The sequence below is a fragment of the Megascapheus bottae genome, chromosome 8 (assembly GCF_031878675.1).
Source record: "Megascapheus bottae isolate mThoBot1 chromosome 8, mThoBot2.hap1, whole genome shotgun sequence".
Lineage (NCBI taxonomy): Eukaryota > Metazoa > Chordata > Mammalia > Rodentia > Geomyidae > Megascapheus > Megascapheus bottae.
The window spans coordinates 39,335,069-39,356,879 of NC_143516.1; the positions used below are offsets into that span (position 1 = coordinate 39,335,069).

The following is a 21,811-nucleotide window of genomic DNA, read 5'->3' on the forward strand; positions in this document are numbered from 1 at the left end:
GCCCCAGACGCCCCTCTCCGCCCCTCCCCCCAGCAAATAATAAACAATCGAGTAAAATTCGAAGGAAGAAGGGGAGGGAGGAACGGAGAGGAAGAGGGTGCGCCCTGAGGTAGTCTGCACGCCGACGCCGGGGGACTAAAAGAGGGGGGACGTGAATGGACGAGGGAGGGGAGACCTGGAGCGGACCTGGGGCGGGGGACTGGGTCTCGGCGAGACGGTGTCGGGTAGGAAACTTAGCGCCGCGCCGCGGACGCTAGGGCCCTGGGCCTCGGGGAGGCGGCCGGGGGCGGGGACTGGGCCGCGCCGAGCCGCGCGGGCGGAGTCGGTCGACACGTGCGGGAGGGGGGCGGGAGCGCGCGGTGCGCCGGCTCGCCCGGGGCGCGCGGCCTGGCGGCGGCGGCGGCGCGCGCTTGTTTACCAGCGCACGTGGGTGTTATTTTCAAATGGAATGTGGAGCTGGCGGCGCGGCCGAGTGGCGGGCGCGTGGGGCCGCCCGCGTTGGCGGAGGGACGCCGCGGGGCCCGCGCCGCGACCTCGCCGGGCGCTGCTTGGGAGGTGGGCGAGGGTGTACCCGCGCGCGCCCGCTGCTTGGGAGGCTCCGGCCGGGGATCGTGACTGCGAATTTCCCGCGCTGCCCGCACCGCCGCGTGGCTGACGGGCGCCCGCCGCTCGGTCTGATGCCTTCTTAGGTCTGGGAACAAAGCGGCCTGCTCGTCCTTACCCTGGGCGCGGAGCAGATCTCCCCGCAGTGCACACACACTGGAACACACCTTGGCCGCGAGGTGGACCCTTAGTACCTCGTCGTTCTGTGCGCCCTCGCTCCGAGAGGCCCAGTCCACGTGTGCAGCTGGGGCACACGGCCCCGACCGCGTACAAATGCGCTTCTGCTACCTTGGGTTGTCTTTGGATAAGGGAAGGCTGAGGGAAGGGGTTCTCTAACTTCTCTCCCCGTGCCAGCTTCGATAAAAAAAAAAAAAAAAAAAAAGCCCCGAATTTCAATTTCATTTACAGCCTGGCAGCATGCACAGCCATAAGAGGACTGCATTTCAGCTTCAAGGCTCCAAGCATGGTGGGGGAAGGGAGGGCGGGAAACTAGCATGCTAAGAAAACCAGGTCTGGTGTTTCAGTTTTGCACCTAGAACCTAGACCTTAGGTCGCTCAACGAATTGCATTTAAAAAAAAAAATTCAAATGGTTTTCACACTTAAATTTTTTAAAAATACAACCTGCTATAAACGAAATACATGTTTGTCATATAATTTTAAGCAGTCTATTATCTATTATCCTTAGAATGCAAACCTGCAAAAGTAAAAAGAAAGTGCACTAACGGGGCTGTTTGCCACCGTTTTGACTATAACCATGTTGTTCATTTACAGAATTCATATCCCAGGGAATCTGCAAAATATGGGAGTTTAGAAGATTCATTGAAAACATTAAAACCTTCATAGTGAGGACTGGGACCCAGGCACATATTAAACCTATTTACCTCAAAGACCTTACAGTGTTAGTTGGGAGCATATATAAAACCTAGTATCAGCCAAGAATCTATGAGTGGTTCACACCTGTAATCCTAGCTACTCAGGAGGCTGAGATCTAAGGATTATGGTTCCAAGCCAACCCAAGGAAATCTATGAGTCTCTTTATCTCCATAACTACCAAAAAAATGTAATAAAGCTGGAAGTAGGGCTCTGGCTCAAGTGGTAGAGTGATAGCCTTGAGCACAAAAGCACAGGGACAGTCCCTGAGTTCATACCTCAAGATTGCCACAAAGAAAAAGTTAACTATTATGCCTATAGTGTTGGGTAAGTGTCAAGAGAGTTGGGGACCAAAACACTAAAGATTGTAGTATCTAAATACTGGCCACAGATGATAACAAGTATAGGCAAAACTGAACACAAAAACTGAATTTCACAGATTGTTTCTTTTGAGTCTGAAATTGCCTGTACTTTGGTGTTCCCTTTGTAGGCCTCCTTACTCCTCTATTCCCTTCTACTGCTTTTCCTTTCGAAATAAGCTTTAAGAAAACATTTATAAACAGAACTGTGTCCTTCAGACTTTCATTCACACCCAATGAATGTCTAATGTGGTAAGAAAACAAGGGAGTTGTCCTCCCAGGAGAATAAAGCCCTGTAATAAATTGCAAATTCAGTGAAATACATATTTGTGGATAGCCTTAACATAGATTTAATTTCTCCTCCTTTAAAGTTGTTTAGAGTGAGGCGGTCACGGCACTTCAGCTGTACTTCATTGGTTGTCAGATTGTTCCTGGTGCTGGACGTTTCAATTTATCCTGGTCAGAAATACCTGCAATTCTCTACGCTGTGTCCTCTCTGAACTATTGTAAGAAAACTTGAGTGAGTGTTGATGTTGGCTGAGAAAAGTTGTTTTTGAGATTAAAATTTTTTTTCAAAACTTTCCCAAGTTCTTACTAGTTTTACACCCTATTTCTACAAATGATTTAAGGTGGTGACTGAGAAGTTTTAAACAGCTGGCTGTGAGAGGCCTGTCAGTTGGTGCTGAGCTCTCCCTCTGAGGGGGCTTGCCATTCAGCACCTGTGCCAGCCCTAGTCTCCATGCCTTCAGCCAGCTGGTCTCCCTCCCATCCAAAGTCTAGAATCAAGCACACTACCTCTCAGCAAATCTTGTTTTTCTCTTGGATTAGCTTCTGTGTTAACAAATATGTGACCCAACTAGAAAGAAAAGGTAGTCCCAACTCTACGCCTCAAACCTCATTAGTCCATTACTCTACACCTCTCCCAAGCAGACCATACAACATGGAAAGATTCTGAGCACTGTGTATCAAATACAAAGTAAGCTTTGGCTTGTCCTTTAGAGGTACCATTCCAGGCAGGCTTCATCAGCACCCTCTGTAAGAGAATCAACAGCTCCTGTCCTCTCGCTTTCCTTTACTACCAGTCGCTATGACATTCCCTGGCTGCCTGCTTCATGTTGTGACAGTGACCATTTCTTTATACTTCACTTGGAAAGAAAGGAACCAAAATCAAGTAAATATTCAGCCTGAGATGAATGGGACAAATTCTATACTTTGGGCATTATATCATTAACAATAGCTAACTTATTTACAGAATATGAGTCTCACAGCCAGCATGGCCCGGTGGCTCACGCCTGTAATCTTAGCTACTCAGGAGGCTGAGATCAGAGGATCAAGGTTCAAAGTCAGCCCAGGCACAAAAAGACCTGAGACTTTTTTTAAATGAGTATTTAAATCCAACTGCATCATATTGTTTACCTTTTAAAAATCTGTTTAAAGATAGGGTCTCACTATGTAGGCCACTTCATCTCAAATTCAACAACTACTTCCCAGCCTCTTGGGTGCTAGGATTACAGGCATGAACCACCAGGCTCTGGTTGTTACCGTAGAACCTCAAAGGTCTAAGGTAATAGAGGTTATAGCTCACCAACTGAAGGAAGGAAGTAAAGCATTCATTTGAAAGCCAGTAACAGTGAGAGTTTGTGACTGCAATGTTTAAAATATAAATGTAGGGGCCAGCAGTTTAGCCTAGTGGTAGAGTGCTTGCCTAGCATGCATGAAGACCCAGATTTGATTCCTCAGTACCACATACATAGAAAAAAGCCGGAAGTGGTGCTGTGGCTTAAGTCATAGAGATCTAGCCTCGAGAAAGCCCAAGGACAGTGCTCAGGCCCTGAGTTCAAGGTCCCAGGACTGGCAAAAAAAAAATAGATATAGATATCACTCCTGTTGTAAGATAAGAGATGAGAAGCTATGAAGTCAGAATTAATGCAATCTGTATGTGGACTGGCCTGCAGGAGGTTGCATTGATCTTTGTAAGCTGTGCATCAATTCTATTTTTCCTGCTGAGAGAAACTGTGAAGTGAGCATGTGCTCATGTCCACCTGTTAGAAAATCTATATGAACTGCCTACTTATTGGTATCTTAAATATAAATGACTTTAAAGCGAAGGACTGGGAATGTGGCTTAGTGTAGAGTGCTCACCTCGCATGCATGAAGCCCTGGATGCCATATCTCAGCACTACATACAGAGAAAAGCCAGAAGTGGTGCTATGGCTTAAGTGGTAGTGCCCAGGCTCTGAGTTTAAGCTCTAGGACTAGTGTTGGGGGGGGGGGGGGGAGAAGAAATCATGATGCTATGAAGCTATTCATTACTCTTCAAATACTTTGTATACAATCTGTCCTGGTGCAATTTGGCACGTGTGCTATGTGTAGTTTTTGTAACAGTCTGGTACTAAAGCGTCCACAGAGTGTGATTTAGGGATTCAAAGAACATTAAATCTGATTCGTGTTCCTTCCACAGCCACACCTGGAAATGGAAAATGAAACAGATAACAGAGGAAAAATGAAAAGTTCAGCCATACTTGCAAGTCTGATGGGAACCTCAGTTTAAAATTCTCAAGCGAGCAAGGTCAGAAGCCTTGTACACATGTACAGCAAACCCTGGTACATAGAGGAACCTAGTGGTGTCATGAAAGTGGTAAATTGGGGTTTGAATACCATTCATCAGCAATGGTTCAAATGTCTTAGGAGAAATTTAGATCCTGATAGAGACCTTATTAGTAGCCCATCAGAAGAGTAGGAGCGGGGAAGAGTTAATGGGACAAACTTTTCAGGCCTTTCTCTGACCCAGAAGATGGCATGCAAAGGGTGGCATCTGAGCCCAGAAAATGGTTGGCTATTCACCACAGAAAGGATTCACCCTTATTTGTTCCCCATCCTTAGAATGGTGTACATTCCTTTCATGTCCTGACGCTGCCCTCTTGTGCTCACTTCTAGAGAGACAGCTGAAGCCACCAAAACACATGACAGAATCACAGGACGAGACATGAGGCATAAGCACCATGGCCTGCATAATGGGAGCTAGCTTACTTGTGCCTCACAAGTACATGCTGCAGTCAGAGCCCTCCTGTGACGACTCCTCCTTTGGGCCCTTCTTTTACATTTCAAATGACTTAGGAAATCTGCATATGGGGGGTGGGGAATGAAACCAAGTGATTAATTCCATAAATGAAAAGTGGCTGAGTGTTTTGGCCTGTTAAGGGAATGAATCAAGTTTGGGTCAGGCCCACCTGTGTTTTCCCTCTGTTTGCTTGTTAGTATGTTAGGAGTTGAGCCTTTCTCTTTCATCCTCAGTCTTGAACTTTCTAGGTTTCTAGGTTCTTTTCTTTTGCAGTGGACCTTCACTCTCTCTTAGCTGCTTAATGGCAAAGTCCATGTCTTAATCTCTTTAAGGGGGGAGGGGAGGTAGAGAGAGAGAGGTAGCATTTGAGTCCCAGGCAGGCATCACTGTGAGAGCTCAAGAGTCTGAGCTCCACCCTGAACTCACTAGACTTATTGTCCTCCCAGAGTCTCAGTTTCTTCCTCTCCAATACGAAAGGGCTGGACTAGGGGAACTGGAAGGCCCCTGACCCCACCCCCAGTGCCAGCTTCTATCTGTGACTGTTTTAGTCAATTTCTTCAATCTGCATTCATCCAGAACCTTTGAAGTATGAACGTTATTATCACGTCTGGGTGAAGTGCCATAGAGCTTTTCATTTCCCTTGTTTGCATGTTGTAGTTGCTCACAAGGGCTTCAAGGTTTAGCTATTTCCAACTACTAGCCTCTGGTCTTTCTTGGTAAGAACCACTGTTGCTAGTTTCTCACTACACTGGAAGCTGTGGGTATCTGACTCCTATTTATACCTCAGCACATAACACTACTCAATAAAACACTACTCAATAAAAACAGGAAGGAGGAAAGAGCAGAAAGGAGGGAGATGCTGATCCTTGGAATCGTCTCATACTTGTGATATTAATAGACAATCCATAATTAAATCACAATCCTTGTCCACAGAGGGAGCTGTTGATAATAAACCCTGACAGTAGTTATCAGAGCCATAGAAAAATCACATTACTTTTACTGTAGCCTTTGTGGGTATGTATTACAATCATGGCCCTGACAAAAGATGTCAAATGCATCTGCATGCAAAGGAGAGAAAAAATATTCTAATGGAGTTGCCACACTCACTTGGCATCTAATCTTAGAAAATTACTCCAGGAGCGCAATCTCTGCTGGGTAAGTATGGACATGGGCCACCCCTCATTGGTGGTTGCTCTCATGTTCCAGCATGCTCTTCAGGAATAATTCATTTATTCTTTTTCTTCCCTTTAGTCCAGCTCTGGGATCTCAAAAACTTCTTTGTTGACCTGTGAGGGGATTTGTTGTGATTGTGTGCCAACTGCATGGCTTTCCCTAGGTTAATACCACATCCCTCACTGGAGTATAAAATGCAACATATTTTTTCTTTGCTCAACTGTTGGTTAGGCAGGGTTCCTTCTTGCACGCACATGGCAAACCAATTCCTGAGATGTTCTGTGCCAGTGCCATGTCTCCACCTTCTTTCATTTGAACCACCAGACTTTCCGGGTGTCCGTTTAAGAAACCACCTCCATTGCATTTTCAAGCCAGGTTTTCTATTTAGCCCAGGAGCCTATCTAGGGCTGTGCCTGGAGCACCAGGTCCCTGGATCCCTCCAGTGAACGGCCAGGTCTAACCAATGTTTCCTCTAGTGCCTGAATTCATGTGGTAGGTAAAACATTCTAGTCTTATCTTTAAGAACACTACTTGCATAAAGAGGACCCCACTCTCAAAAGCTCTTGTAACCCTTACAACCTCCTATAAAGTCCTTTCTTCCTAACAGCAACTGGGGCTGTGGCTCCAGGGGTAGGGTGGTAGCCTTGAGCTGAAGAGCTCAGGGAAGGCACCCAGGCCAAGTTCAAGCCCCATGATCCACAAAAGAGAGGAAGAGGGAGGAAGGGAGAGAGGTGGGGGGAGAAAGAGAGAGAAAGAGAGACTCTCACCTCTACAGGGTGATATGGAAACTGAGCCTATGATAGGCTGTGGGGACCTGGGGTTTCTGCCTTGTCCCCCCTTCCAGATGGTAGGGCAAAGCCCAGACATCTAAGCTTTATCAGAATGAGGCTGAGACCTCAGCTCTCTAGGAAAATAGTTTCTCCACTGCCTCTGGAACATGCCAAAGAGCAACTTTTTCTGAGTTTTTGTAACTCAGTTAACTGAAGATCAATGCTAGAATTGGTGGCAGTTCAGCAGTCACTCGAAGGTCCACTGCCACAGTAGCACAAAGACCCACAAGGAGACAGAGTGGCACACTGACACCAGTCACTCTAGAACAAATCCTCTCTGCACCAGTCCAGGCTGTGTTCATCCCACCTCTTACTTGTTCTTTCACAGAAAGGGAGATCACACTAGAACCCCAATTCTGCAGACAGAGAAGGAGAGACAGAGGGGCAGAGGAAGAGGCACGTTCACAATGTCCCCTCCTTCTTGTTAGCTGTCTTTGCTATCAGACATCACAGTTTTCTTCTGTTACTGTTCTACAGAGAACTCTAGAAAAAAGAAAATTTATCTCTCTGCATAATAGCCTATGCAGAAGGGTAAGCTAGCCAGGTATTGGCCAAGTGTGTCAGGTTTCTTTCTAGTAGAAGACATTGAGTCCAAGAGGAAAGGTCTTTGCTTTGTTTACCGATCTCCTCCTGCCCTCTAGTGGCTGGAAGCTAAGCATACATGCAAATCTCTATCTTCCATTCCCTTTCTATACTTGAATTTCTATACTATGATATTTAAGGCTTGATGGGGTGAAAGATGGAAAAGAGGAAGGTTAGGGAGAGGGAAAAACGGAAGTGAGAGGACAGACAAAGAAGAGGAGGAAAAGTCTCGTTCCTGCAGAGAGAGAGAGAGGGGTGTGTGTGTGTGTGTGTGTGTGTGTGTGTGTGTATCAGAGCTCAGCCTTTCATTCAAGCTGGCTAGCACTCTGCCTCTGGGGCCAGGCATCCAGTCTCCAGCCTTTTCTCTGGCTCACTAGACATGGACTCTTATAGATTTTTCTGCCCTGACTGACTTCAAATCTTGATCCTCGGATCTCAGCCCCTGGAGTAGCTAAGACTTAAAGGTGAGAGCCTGTGGTGCTTAGCCTCCAGCAGCTTTCAGAGTGTGTTTACCCTCAGGCTCCCTCATTTGGGTTCAAGAACAAATTCTCTCATCAATGTGTTCCGGACAGAAGTTTAGTTGTACCAACATTTTATGAACTCAGTTTTGCACTTGCTGACCAGGCACCTGGTTCAACGATCATTTTCTGAAGCAAAACTTATGAGTAAGTGCTCCTTTATATGTGTTAAAAATAGTAACATCTAGAAAAAGTCGAGGTGGGATATGGACATTGATACATTATACAGAAAAATTCTATTACCATACAAACCCCACATTTCCCTCATTTTCCCTAACTGTACCTACTTCCCTTCCACTACATGCATCTCACCCCAACTCACAGCAACCACTAATCTGCTGCCTTTTCTATAATTCTGTCATTTCAAGAATGTCACATAAATGGGACTATAGTATGTTTTAGGAAAAGCAGCTTTTTTTTCTTGAAGCAGAATTCTCCTGAGCTATTTCTCTGGCATAAATGTCCATTGTTGAGCCATCTGGGAGTTGCAGGTGTTGTGACTACTTAATATTCTAACCATCCTGCTGCATATATGGTGGTACTACACTATGGTTTTTTGTTGTTGTTGTTGTTGTAGCCAGTCCTGGGCTTGGGCTCAGGGCCTGAGCACTATCCTTGGACTTTCTCAAGGCTAGCACTCTACCACTTGAGCCTCAGCACCACTTCTGACTTTTTTCTATGTATGTGGTACCGAGGAATCAAACCTGGGTCTTTGTGCATGCTAGGCAAGCACTCTACCACTAGGCCAAACTCCCAGCCTACACTATGGTTTTAACTTGAATTTCCCTAACGGTGCACGATGTGAAACATCTTTTGGGGTGTTATTTCTACCAAATTATTTTTCGTGGAGCAGCTACTGGATCCTGGACATTGAGCTAAGAGTTAGGCTGCTTAAAAGTTTATTTCTATATGGAGTGTGAGTTAGAGATTTATTTGCTTAACACCCTCTAGCCACCTGCTGGTCCTAACCTTTCTCCATTGCTTTAACACCTTTCTCAAATATCAGCTGGGAACAATTTTCTCTGTTTTCTATTCTGTGTCACTAACCTCTTCAATGAGACAGTGCTGATTATAATTCTAAGTCTTTAAGATTTTTTCCAGAATTATCCTTAAGTTGTTGTATAAAGGGGTTTCAATTTAATGTGTCAGCCGATGAGAACAATGCATCCTGATCAATGTCACCTTAACTCTTAAGTCTTGAAATTGAATATTTTCCAAATTGCTTTAGCTTTTCTCATTTTCCATTTGTCTTTCCATATCAAGTTTAGAATAATTGTCTCTAAATTTCTAATGATTTGAGATAAAGTACTTTAAGCTCAAGGATCCATTTTGGAAGAAATGTCATTTCTGCTATGTTGGGTCTTCTAACCCATGAACATGGTATGCCCTCCATTCACTCCCATCTCTCACCCCCGGCATTTTGCTGTTTTCAGTATCCAAGACAAGTCATGTTAAGTTTGAACAAAAGTAACTTTTCTTTTTGTCGATCACAGGGCTTGAACTCTGGGCCGCACTGTTCCTGAGCTGTTCAGCTCAAGGCTACCACCCTACCCCTTGAGCTACAGTGCCACTTCTGGATTTCTGGTAGTTAACTGGAGGTAAGCGTCTTATGGACTTCAGTGCCTGGGCTGGCTTTGAGCTGTGATCCTCAGATCTCAGCCTCCTGAATAGCAAGGCTTACAGGCGTAGGTCACTGGCACCTGGTATATATATATATACACAGTATATATATATACTGTGTGTGTGTGTGTGTGTATGTGTATGTGTACGTCAGAGATTGAACCCAGAGTCTTGCACATGCTGAGAACACTGCCTACCATTCAGCCCCTGAGAATTTTTTCTGTTAGCACACCCAAGCTGTACAAGGTGGGGCTCATCGTGACACTTCCATACGTGGACACAGTGTATTCCAATCCATCACTCTCCCTCACCCCATTGCCCTTCCTATTAAGTTTTTCTCTGCATGTGTGTGCTGTGTGCTCGCATGCGCGCTCGAGTGTGTGCGTTGAACCTTGAAATCCTAGCCCGCTGTCCTTCAGCTTTTTTGCTCAAACCCAGCACTGTACCCTTGAGCCATAGCTCCACTTCCAGCTTTTTGAGATAAGAGTCTCAGGGGCTGTCCTCCCCCAGCTGATTTCAAACTTCAGTCCTCAATCTCATCTTCCTAAGTAGCTAAAATTATTGATGTCTGGATAAAATTTTAAGCACTTTGCTATAAGCAGTACAAAAACTCCTATGTGTGGTACAAAAACCACATCCCTACCTCTACATCTACAAAAGACTATGAAGACTCAATGATTGAAAGAGCTTATCTACACACTCAGGTTTGTTGTAGCACCATTCACAATAGTAAAGCTATGGACTCAACCTGGGTATCTACCGACAGCAATGGATAAAGAAAATATGTAGACACAGTAGAATATTACTCAGCCATCAAGAAGAATAAAATGTCATTTCCAAGAAAACAAATGGAACTAAAAATCATTATGTAAAGCAAAATCAGCCAGGTTCGGAATGATAAATATTGCATGTTGGAAGGTGACGTGAGCAGGAGAGGGAAAGATACTGAGGGGATAAGTATCACCTTACATTATATCTATGTATGAAAATAGTATGATGAAACTCATCAAAGCTACCTTAACATGAGGGGCAGGGAAAGGAAAAAGTGATAGAGGCCAGGCAAGCAAAATGTAGCCCCCTGCAAATAGATATTGTCACCTTACCCACAAGGAAGAGAAGACTGAGCAAGGTGAGGTCACTTGCTAAGGTCACACAACTATCACTCAGATACCCCTTTCCCTGCCAACACCCTACACCAGCAAGCTGTCACTGCATGAATAGGAAACCATGTTCATAGAAGCTGAGCTCTGGAAATCATAGATCTCAAGATCTGCAATGGGAAAGAGAATGAACCAAGTCAAATAACAGAAGTTTTAAATGGGGGCAGCTGCAGCCTATGAGGGGGAGAGGTTTGAGGACATTTCCCCATCTAACCCTGGTGAATAATTTTTGGTCTTGAAAAAAGGAAGGACATTGAAATTTAATGTACAACTGGTGACAAGGCAGAGCCTTGGAGGAGAAAGTTCTTCCTGAGCATGTCACACACCACACACACACACACACACACACACACACACACACACACACACACACACACACACACACACACACACACACACAGGCTGAGGGATCAGGTCAGCCCCAAGTGAAGAGCCAGGCCTAGACTTCTCTGAGGGGATCACACTGGTCCCAGAAGGAAGATGGACCTTCCAGAGGCTGGTAAGTCACCCGTGTTAGAACAGCATCTCTAGATTTCAGTATCCTGGCCCCCACGGCAGCCAATCCCTTTTCTCTCTTCTCAGTATCACTAGGGACTCTAAAAAGGAGAGGGGTTTAGGCACGAGGGCTTACCTCAGCCATACACTGTGTGTCTTATTTTGCTCCAAACTTAATGTAGCTTTATCATGGTTTGAGGATTCTGGATTCTTGTGCTGTTAAATCTGATTATGTCAGTAACACAAAAATACAAGCAATTATTTTTAATTCTACAGACTATGTTACTGTAATCAACAGAAATCAACTGATACTTCTTTAGAAAATGAATTTATATTCTGCATGTTATAGACTTTGGTTAAAAATATGATTATTATGCAAAATGAGGAGGGACATCTTGATGATAGTACCCATTTCTTACACTATAACTCCCTGAATTTAGGGTTCTAAAGAGGAATTATTAAGTCTGGAAGGAAAAAATTACATTCCATTTCTTTTGAACATCTTTGAGAGGAATAATGGTCAAGTCATTTTAGTTCCCACTTCTCACTGGGTAATTTCCTGGGGCACAGCACACATTGTGCTGCACTGTCACTCTCAATATATCATCTGCAATTGTGGAGACAGGCGGGACCTGCCATGGCCCATCTCCTTCCCACTTCACAGCACCATGTCCTCAATCCTTTATTACTGTGCTTCCTGGCTGACTTGAGCACACGCTTCTTCTCAGGATGTCAGGCTCCCTTCCCTCTTGACACTTCTCATGTGGTTTCCACTTGTGCTTCTAATAGGTCACAAGGCCAACATGCCAGGTAGTTTGTTCCACTAGAGTTGGTGTAACCTGGCTGTAAATCCTATAACCTAGCACAGCACATAATGATGAATGAATTAATCATTGAATGATTAGTGAATATTTCTATGCTATTCTTAACAGCTTTAGTGAGATGTAATTCATAAAATTTAACATTTTAAAGCATATAATATACTTTGACAGTTTCTTATTACTCTAAAACAAATCTACTCATTAGGAATTGTACCTCATTCTTATACCGGTGTCCCCCAGAGTACCACTTTCCAACTTGACGGGTTTGCTTTTTCTGAACATTTTTTTTTTTGGCCAGTCCTGGGCTTGAGCTCCCTGTCCTTGGACTTTCTCAAGGCGAGAACTCTACCACTTGAGCCTCAGCACCATTTCTGGCTTTTTTCTATGTATGTGGTATGGAAGAATCAAACCTGGGCCTTCGTGCATGCTAGGCAAGCATTCTACCACAAGGCCAAATTCCTGGCCCCTTTCTGGATTTTTTTTTTGCCAGTCCTGGGCCTTAAGCTCAGGGCCTGAGCACTGTTCTTGGGCTTTCTCAAGGCTAGAACTCTACCACTTGAGCCACAGCACCATTTCTGGCTTTTTTCTATGTATGTGGTACGGAGGAATCAAACCCGGGCCTTCATGCACACTAGGCAAGCACTCTACCACTAGGCAAACTTCCCGGTCCCATCTAGACCTATTTTATACAGTAAGAGCCCTGTGGCTAGCTTTTCCCACTTAGCATAACACTTTCAAAATGTTTATCCATTTTGGAGCAGAAATCATAATAATACTCCATTACATGAATACACCGCCTAGTATGCATCCATCCATTAGTTAGTGAACACTTGGGTTGTTTCCTCTCTTTTTTGGCTACTATGAAAAATGCTATTAATACTTATTTACATGTTTTGCAGGCATCCAGTGTGTTGAAGAGCCTGGGGTCTTCAGCATCTATGCTGTCTCCTTAGCTGGGCCTGAGGGCTTCAGTCATCTCTAGCTAACTTCCCAGTCCTCACTGCTTACCTTCAAGTGCTTGATGTAGTTTATTCTTCCTCTCTCTCTCTCTCTCTCTCTCTCTCTCTCTCTCTCTCTCTCTCTCTCTCTCTCTCTCTCCCTCGCTCTCTCTCTCTCTCGCTCTCTCTCTCTCTCACTCTCTTGTGGGACATGGGGCTTGAACTCACCACCCTACTCCTGGCCTGGGCATTGTCCCTGAGCTCTTCATCTCAAGGCTACTGCCCTACCTGTGAGCCAAGCTGCACCTCCCATTTTCTAAGTTTTGTAGAGGTTCATTGGAGATAAGAGTCTCAGGTCATTTTGTGACCAGGATAGCTTTGAACTTTGATCCTGAGATCTCAGCCTCCTGAGTAGCTAAGATTACAGGTGTGAGCCACTACACTTGGCTTCTTCTCTCTTCTTAGGATTGTTGACCATGCCCCTTTGTTTCTGATACATAAATGCCATTTGTCCATGTCCTTTCTTCCAATATGTACCATCTTATTTCCAGCTTTTGGGTGGCTAATTGAAGATAAGAATCTCACAAACTTTCTTGACCAGTCTAGCTTTAAACTGTCATCCTCAGACCTCATCCTCCACAGGCTCTAGTTAATCCACCTTTTGGATGCTGTTTTACCATCAGACAAAAAGACTGGAGGCAATAATACATCCTTCTCCAAATTGGTGTAAAGATCAGTACCTCAAAGCTCTGCCAGTTGCTGTGACTCTTAGCTCTTTGCCATCACAGTGTGGCTGTGAAGAACTACCCCCTTGTGCATGCTCCCTGACTCCCTCCATCCTATGCCAGCTTCAGGGTTCAGATCCAGGATCTGGGGCTTCTTCACAACCCACATTTCCCAGCAGTGCTATCTTGGGCAAAGCACAGATTGTCTTGGGACCTTGTTCCTCACAGTGGTGATAATTCCCACTCCCTCCCTCAGAGGAGGCTGTGGGATGAACCCCAGGTTGGGAGTACGGTGCTCTGTAACCTTGGAGATACTGCCAGGTTTGTGGGGATGGAGATGAATGGCAGAAGAATCCAGGCCTCTAGAAGGACGGGAACCAGGACCCAGTCTGTGGGCTGTGTGTTAGAACTATGGGTATTACAGCAAAAGCCTGTGCCCCTTGAAAACACTCCAGCCAAAGAATCAGGTATCCCAGGGCAGGAGACCTAGCTGCAGGCCCAACTCTATATGTTGGCTAGCTGTGTACCCTCAGGCAACAGTTCTGTCCTCCACTGCACGTTAGAGTCTCTTGGGGGGCATTAATGAGAATGGAGTCTGGGCCCCACCCTTGCGCACGTGGTCTCTGAATGCACCTCCATCCAGGAATGGGAAGCATCTGTTGTTCACCAATCGTTTTCCTGTCAGTTCACCCAACTGACCACAAGATGGCGCCCTCTTTCTGGGAAATCTCTGATGTTCACCAAAGGAGCAACAATTTGTTTTCCATGCTAAGCAATCTTAGAAGAATGGCTTTGAAGCTGGACATCAGTAGTTCACATCTGTAAACCTAGCTGAGATCTGAGGTTCACAGTTCAAAGCCAGCCAGGAAAGGAAAGTCTCCTATCTCCAATTAACTATCAAGAGGCCATGGGGCCAGGAGTTTGGCCTAGTGGTAGAGTGCTTGCCTAGCATGCATGAAGACCCATGTTTGATTCCTCCATACCACATATACAAAAAAAGCCAGAAGTGATGCTGTGGCTCCAGTGGTGGTAGAGCACTGCCTTGAGGAAAGCCCAAGGACAGCCCAAGGACAGTGCTCAGGCCCTGAGTTTAAGCCCAGGACTGGGGAAAAAAGAGCCCAAAGTGGACCTGTGGCTCAAGTGGTAAAGTCTTGAGAAAAAAGAACAAACAAAGAAAGCTCAGGACTGGCACCAAACATTAAGTACAATAAAAAAATGGAATTGATTTGAATTATTTAACCACCTACTCAATACACCATCTACAATGTATCTTTTGATACATATACAAGACACATAGGTACCTTTACTATGCATCTTATCTTCTTCACTAAAAAGATGTACTATCTTGGAGGATATACTATCCTATCAGGGAAAAGACACCAGTAGATCTGGATGGATCCTCAGTTTTGCATTCCTCAGAGAGTAAGAATGCCAAAGCAGAAAGCAGACACTGCTGCCCACTTAAGATCATGTATATTAGTTATCAAATACAATGAATATTCATTTTATCCTTGATGTTTTGTAAGATGCTTTTCACCAACTAGCTTCCTAATCTATGAAATGGGCACTATTATTATTCTCATTTATAAGATGAGAAAACTGAGGCTTGAGCACTATCTTATTCAAGGTCATAAATTAATAACTGGCAGAGCCTAATTTTCTAGCTCCAGAACCCTTTTTCTTGCATCAAGAGATCATAATCAAGTCTGGGGAACCCTGAAAATGCACCCCTAAATAATTAATTTCTCAGTACAAATTTTAGGAAATTTCTAAAAAATAAAAAGTCACAGACAGCTGTTCTGGAACTTCATGCCATTGGACATTGTTGGAGACACACACTTGTCTGACTGAGGTAAAGCTGTGAGTTCCTGAGAAGGGCTGAATGGAGGCAGCAGACAGTCAACAAGAGGACACTCTTATGTTTTATCATTTTCTCTTCCAGGAAGATCAACTGCTACTTGGTAATAGCCAAAGTTTAATCTTCATTCTGCCTTAATAGAAAATTACTAATTCATTTCCAAAGAAAACCCTTTTCTACCAGTAATTGATATCATAAGATCAGTGGTTCTAACAAAAATAAATGTAAAAAATATTACTTACAGATCTGTTGCTACACAGATTCTTATAACTGATCAAGAACCCCAGTGTCAGAGATGCAGACCCACAATCCTGGGGGGTGTTTGTTTTGTATTTTTTTTTATCTCAGATTAAGGAGCAGCATATGTGAAATTACGTTAGATGGATCTGTGAATTCTGTTTGCAGGACAGAGGCAATGAAACAGAAAGTGCCAAAAATCAGTGTTTGAATCATTTTATTGGCAGCAGTGTGTATGTCAGCAATTCAGTATTTTTTTAGCCTTTTTCTGTGCCTCAGCCTCCCTATAAAATGGCCATGACAGTATTGATTTCAGGGAAGGATAAAAATATTTTATTAAATACACAGAATCATGCCAAGCACATAGCATGCATTTCTCTTTGTTTGGTTGTAGGACTTGAACTCTGGGCCTGGGCGCTGTCCCTGAGTGCTTAAGCTCAAGGCTACCACCCTACCCTTGCGCCACAGCACCACTTCCTGTTTGCTGGTGGTTAACTGGAGATAACAGTCTCATGGACTTTAGTGTCCAGACTGGCTTTGGGCTGTGATCCTCAGATCTCAGCCTCCTGAGTAGCTAGGATTTACAGGTGTGAGCCACTATGCCCAGCTAGCAGCATTTATTAAATAAATAAGTGGCTATGAGCATATCCTTTATATATTTTACAAGAATAATTTACAAAATTTTAAGTAATTTTAACCTTCTATTATTTGTACATTTATAAGAACAAGAAATACACTTCAGAAATATTATTGCCTTATGATTAAAATATGAACTCCCACTGAAGATACAGAGATGTGAATAAAACAGCACAATAGTTTTGTGCCTCAGAAATGAGTTAAAATTGTTTTAAGTCCACCATGTTGCTGCATAACGACTTATCAGCAAATAAATTTGTACTATCTAAAGAAATACAAAAGTAATGCAGTGGTCAGATTTTTTAATTCTTTTTTTTTTTTGCCAATCCTGGGGCTTGAACTCAGGGCCTGACCACTGTCCTTGGGCTTTCTCAAGGCTAGAGTTCTGCCACTTGAGCTACAGCACCATTTCTGACGTTTTCTGTGTATGTGGTACCAAGGAATCAAACCTGGGTCTTCATGCATAATACACAAGCACTCTACCATGAGACCAAACTCCCAGCCCCTAATTTTTCTTTTTTTTCTTTTTGGCACTATTGGAGCTTGAAGTTAGAGCCTCACATTGGCTATACAAGTCCTACCACTTGAGCAATACCTCTAGCCCTTTTACCTTTTTCCTCTTACTTGACTCCAGGTAAGTCTGGGAACTAGTAATCATTTTAGAGGATATTCTGAGCAGATAGCACTTTGCCCTGACTCTGCTGGATTCTCTGGTCTGGTTTTCTGAGAAGATATGCCCTTCGTCCATAACAGTACTTGGCTCCAACCTCCATTTCTTAGCATGCATGTAAAGCATTCCCAGTAAATATATGTGCTGTAAGAGATTTATGTAACCACAGGGACAAAAACTGGAGTGCTGAGAATTTAACAGGGTCACAACTCAGAAGACACATGGAAATGTGCTTTCTGACCTAGGGGTTATTTTCATGTCTCATTTTGTATTACAATTTGAACATCCCTACTTAGAAAATCTGAAATTTGAAGTGCTCCAAAATCTGAACCTTTTCAGCAGGAAAAAGATACTCCAAGTAGAAAATTCCATAGGCCACCTTACATTTCTGGCCACAGTCCAAAGGCAGGTACACTACAAATACTGTAGACAAGCACTTTCAAGCTATGTGTCTGAGGTTTACATAAAACATATATACATTTTATGTTCAGACTATCCTCAAGATATCTTATTCAAATATGCTAATTGAGCTGGGAATGTGGCTTAATGGTAAAGTGCTTGCCTAGCATGCATGAAGCTCTGGGTTCTATTCCTCTATACACCAAAACAGAAAAGGCCAGAAGTGGCACTATGGCTCAAGTGGTAGAGGACTAGCCTTGAGCACAGAAAGGCTCCAAGTTCAAGCCCCAGGCCGGGCAAAAAAAAAAAAAGCCAATATTCCAAAATCTGATAATATTAGAAATTCAAAGTGCTTTGGGTCCCAAGCACTTCAGATAAAGCATATTCAACTTATCTCTCCTTTTAATAAAACCACCATATTGTTTTCTAATAAGAGCTAACCATTAAAGGTTTTTTTTTGCATGCTGCTTTGTGAACCAATCTTCAGGATGAATATATATATAAATTCCAGCCACCATGAAACTCCTTCTTCTTCCCTGCTGACCACTAGATCAAGACAGCCTTACCTTCCAGCCCTGCTCTCTACACAGTCTCTCCTTCCAGATCAGAAAACCTTGTCTACTACATCCCAGCCCACCAGGCCAGGGAGCTGGGAGGTAAAGGGGAAGAAGGGGGATACCTCTTCCAGTTAGGTAAGTAAAGACTGCATTATAGCTACATCTACAGACACAATAGTTTAAAAGTTGTTTAAGCTCCTTACCACAATGGTGATATAGACATTGAAAATTACATTCTGTAATTATGTTCTGTGCAATGAACCAGGACCTAATGTTTCATTGTTATTTCTGTGAAAAACAATTTATTCCAAATATCTCAACTCAAATAAATGTTTTTAAGAACACTTGACTGCAATATTCTTCTGCATATACCAACACACTCAGAGAAATACTATTAGTCATTCTATCTATCTATCTATCTATCCATACCATCTTTTTAAATTAAGGTACAGAATAGTTATCAAAGGAATGTAAAAAGAAAACGCTTATTTAGGGATAGAGGCTTGGCAAAGTGGTATACTACTTGCCTAGCATGCCAGTACTACAAGAGAAGGGAGATTAAGATTTAACTAATAAAGGAAAACATTTATATTTATTTAGCCAAAGAAATGGTGTATTTAAAACATGGTAAACAACTTCACTTTTGAAGCTTCAATTTCTTTACTTCAATGATTTTATACTCAATTTCTAGGACTACTTTTTAATCTGGACTAATGTAAATACCTAGCTAGTGTTAAGTAAAGTACATAGAGCTATTTCCAAATTTTCCCCCTTTACTTAATTTCTTGGAATTATTTCACTTCAATAAAAATATTTTAAAACCACAGTTGACTTTCAGAGATTCTAAACTTTTCTCTATGCTTGCATATTCACATGTGTGCCTAGTTAATATCTAAAATGGATGATGAGCTGGGCCCCAGTGGCTCATGCCTATAGTCCTAGCTGTTCAGGTGGCTGAGATCTAAGGATCGAGATTTTAAGCCAGCCTGGACAGAAAAGTCCATGAGATTCTTATCTCCAATAAACTACTCAGAAAATGCTGGACGTGACAGTGTGACTCAAGTGGTAGAGTACTGGCCTTGAGCATGGGCTCAGGGACAGAACCTAGGCCCTGAGTTCAAGCCCCAGGACCAGCTCCCCGCCCCCCCCAAAACAAAACCACTATGGGAATAGGCATCACCAAATAATCAATAGATTCCAAGAGCCTACCTATGCTTATTGTTGAATTGACTCATCTCTATCTATCCCCCCAAGTCCTTGATCTCCACAACACTTATAGCCTATTTTTTCTTCTTTGTCTTTTCTGAAGAGGGATTTAAGACTCTCTTAACAAACTCAACCAAAATCCTCTTTTGTGATAATACATACAGATTGATTTACATAAATCAATCAAAATACAAACTTGATTGACAAATCAAGTGTGTGTGTGTGTGTGTGTGTGTGTGTGTGTGTGTGTGTGTGTTTCGCACAAGGCTTGAACTCAGAGCCTAGGCACTGTTCACTGAGTTTCTTGCTCAAGTCTATTGTTCTATCACTTGAGCCACAGATCCACTTCCACTGGTTCCACGTTTTGCTGGTTAATTGGAGCTAAGAGTCTCATGGACTTTCCTGCTCAAGATGACTTTAAACCACAACCCTCAGATCTCAGCCTCCTGAGTAGCTATAAGTCTAGGCATGAGCCATCAGTACCCAGTCAATAAATAAAGTTTTTATTTAATGCTTTTCTAGGTGGTTTTCTATTTATTAATAGGTCTAACTGTTTGCAGAGGCAAGGGCAAGGGCAAGGAGCAGCATTTTGCAATGTCAGCCAGAGTAGGTAAATGGTGGGAAGGAGCGGAAGGGAGTGAGGGTCTGGGTGGTCTTAGATGAGCAAGTATCTACTCTGTAGCTGGCATGTCCATGACTTCATTTCTGGAACTTGCCTTCCCACTGGCTGGCAGGGATCTCCATACAAAGCTGCCTGTTTGTTCAAATTTGGTACCTGCTTCTTAACACCATAATCCTTGATATGCCCAGTTATCTCTACATTCACATGCGATCCAGCCCTGCCAAGCACGATATCAAGGGTTTTTGTTTTGTTTTGTTTTTAAATATTCTCCCTAGTGTGATGAAAACCTGACGGCTTGGGGGACTTACTATCATTCATAGCTAACTCTCCTCCTTCAATTTACAGAAAGATCAGAAAGCTATGTTTTGTTTTGTGTCAGTGCCTGGGCTTGAACTCAGTGCCTGAGCACTGTCCTTGGACTTTCTCAAGGCTAGAGCTCTACCACTTGAGCCACAGCACCATTTCTGGCTTTTTTTTATGTATATGGTACTGAGGAATATGGGTCTTAGTGTATGCTAGGCAAGCACTCTACCACTAGACCAAACTCCTGGCCCCAGAAAGCTTCATTTTGAAGTAAAATATAAGGTTCTTCTCCCCGTATAAAGATGTGCTTCTTAAGTACTACAATCATGCAAGCAAAGCTAGAAATGTCCACACATCCTACCTTGACTGTGTGTTTGCATGCCGAAGGTCATTCGGGTGGCTTAATGTGACACTAACATCTCTGGTTTGACAGTAATCTTCAGGAGTGCTGCTTATAGTTGTAGTGAAGAAATAAGGCCAAATAAATAGGCAAAAAAAAAGTAGACCTATAAAAATAGTAAGTCTTTAACTTACTAATCCACTACATCTTTGACAGCAATGTTAGATTAAAATGGTCCAGAGGACAAAGTGCATAATTAATGATGAGAAAATGGTTCCTTCAAGTCTTATAGAGTTTTCCCTGTATAGTTCTCCCTGTCTAGTTTTATTCATTTGAAAGTGACAGTTACTTCTTGCTTCTCTCCCCTTCGTTCCAGTACTGTTCAGTCTGCATTTCTGTGAGTCGGGAAACTGTGCGCTGAAATGCGAAGATTTCCTCTTCTCCAGTAAACATGGAGAGTCCTTCTGCTGATTCCTAGTTACAAAGCAAACAAAGACCAAGAACTCAGCACCAATTAAACCCACACAAATGAAAATTTACAGAAGTACAGTTTTTTTAAAGAAAAGACTTGAGTTAACCTTTTTAAATTTTGAAATTGCTATATAAATTCAAATTCTTCAGGTACAATATCTTAAATGAGACTACAGAATCAACAGATCCAAACTGGTGTGAAATAAAGAGAACAAACAGACAGGAAAAGTTGCTGTTCCTTACTACAAATGGGCTTTTACCCTTTGGGCTGGAAGATTAAAGTCTTCATTCTTAGAGTTCATGTTAGTATTTTACTTTTTTTTCCTTTTTTTTTTTGCCAGTAGTGGAGATTGAACTCAGGGCTTGGGCACTGTCCTTGGACACGTTTTTCTCAAGGCTAGCGCTCTGCCACTTGAGCTGCAGCACCACTTCCAGCTTTTTCTATGTATGTGGTACCAAGGAATCAAACCTAGGGCTTTGTGCATGCGAGTCGAGCACTGTACCATTAGGCTACGCTCCCAGCCCCAGTATTTTACATTTTTGACTAATGTTTCCATTGTCAATTTTGATAAATGTATGCTGTAATATTCTTACAAAAGTAAATACAGGGGCCAGGAGTTTGGCCTAGTGGTAGAGTGCTTGCCTAGCATGCACGAAGACCCGGGTTCAATTCCTTGGTACCAGATACATAGAAAAAAGCCGGAGGTGGTGCTGAGGCTCAAGTGGTAGAGCTCTAGCCTTGAGAAAAGCCCAAGG

General features: G+C 43.2%; 1 protein-coding gene and 1 long non-coding RNA gene across 8 annotated transcripts in view; one reads left to right on the forward strand and one right to left on the reverse strand.

Annotated features, from left to right (window-relative positions):
• The first annotated feature begins 30 nt into the window (after positions 1 to 30).
• Positions 31 to 21,041, forward strand: LOC150059835 (uncharacterized). Its single transcript, XR_016536481.1, has 4 exons — positions 31 to 109; positions 4,295 to 4,402; positions 9,491 to 9,595; positions 20,961 to 21,041. It is a non-coding gene; the product is annotated as an uncharacterized LOC150059835 (long non-coding RNA).
• The window catches only part of Afg1l (AFG1 like ATPase), a 153,781-nt gene continuing 143,607 nt past the window's right edge, over positions 11,638 to 21,811 (reverse strand). For 6 of the 7 annotated variants that reach the window (XM_090338340.1, XM_090338341.1, XM_090338335.1 and 3 more), the window contains one exon: positions 19,454 to 21,058. In XM_090338340.1, coding sequence (XP_090194466.1) covers positions 20,930 to 21,058 — 129 coding nt within the window. In that variant the 3' untranslated portion in view covers positions 19,454 to 20,929. Of the gene's footprint in view, positions 12,132 to 19,453; positions 21,059 to 21,811 lie in introns of those variants that run through there. The other variant, XR_016536480.1, reaches the window with a different exon arrangement.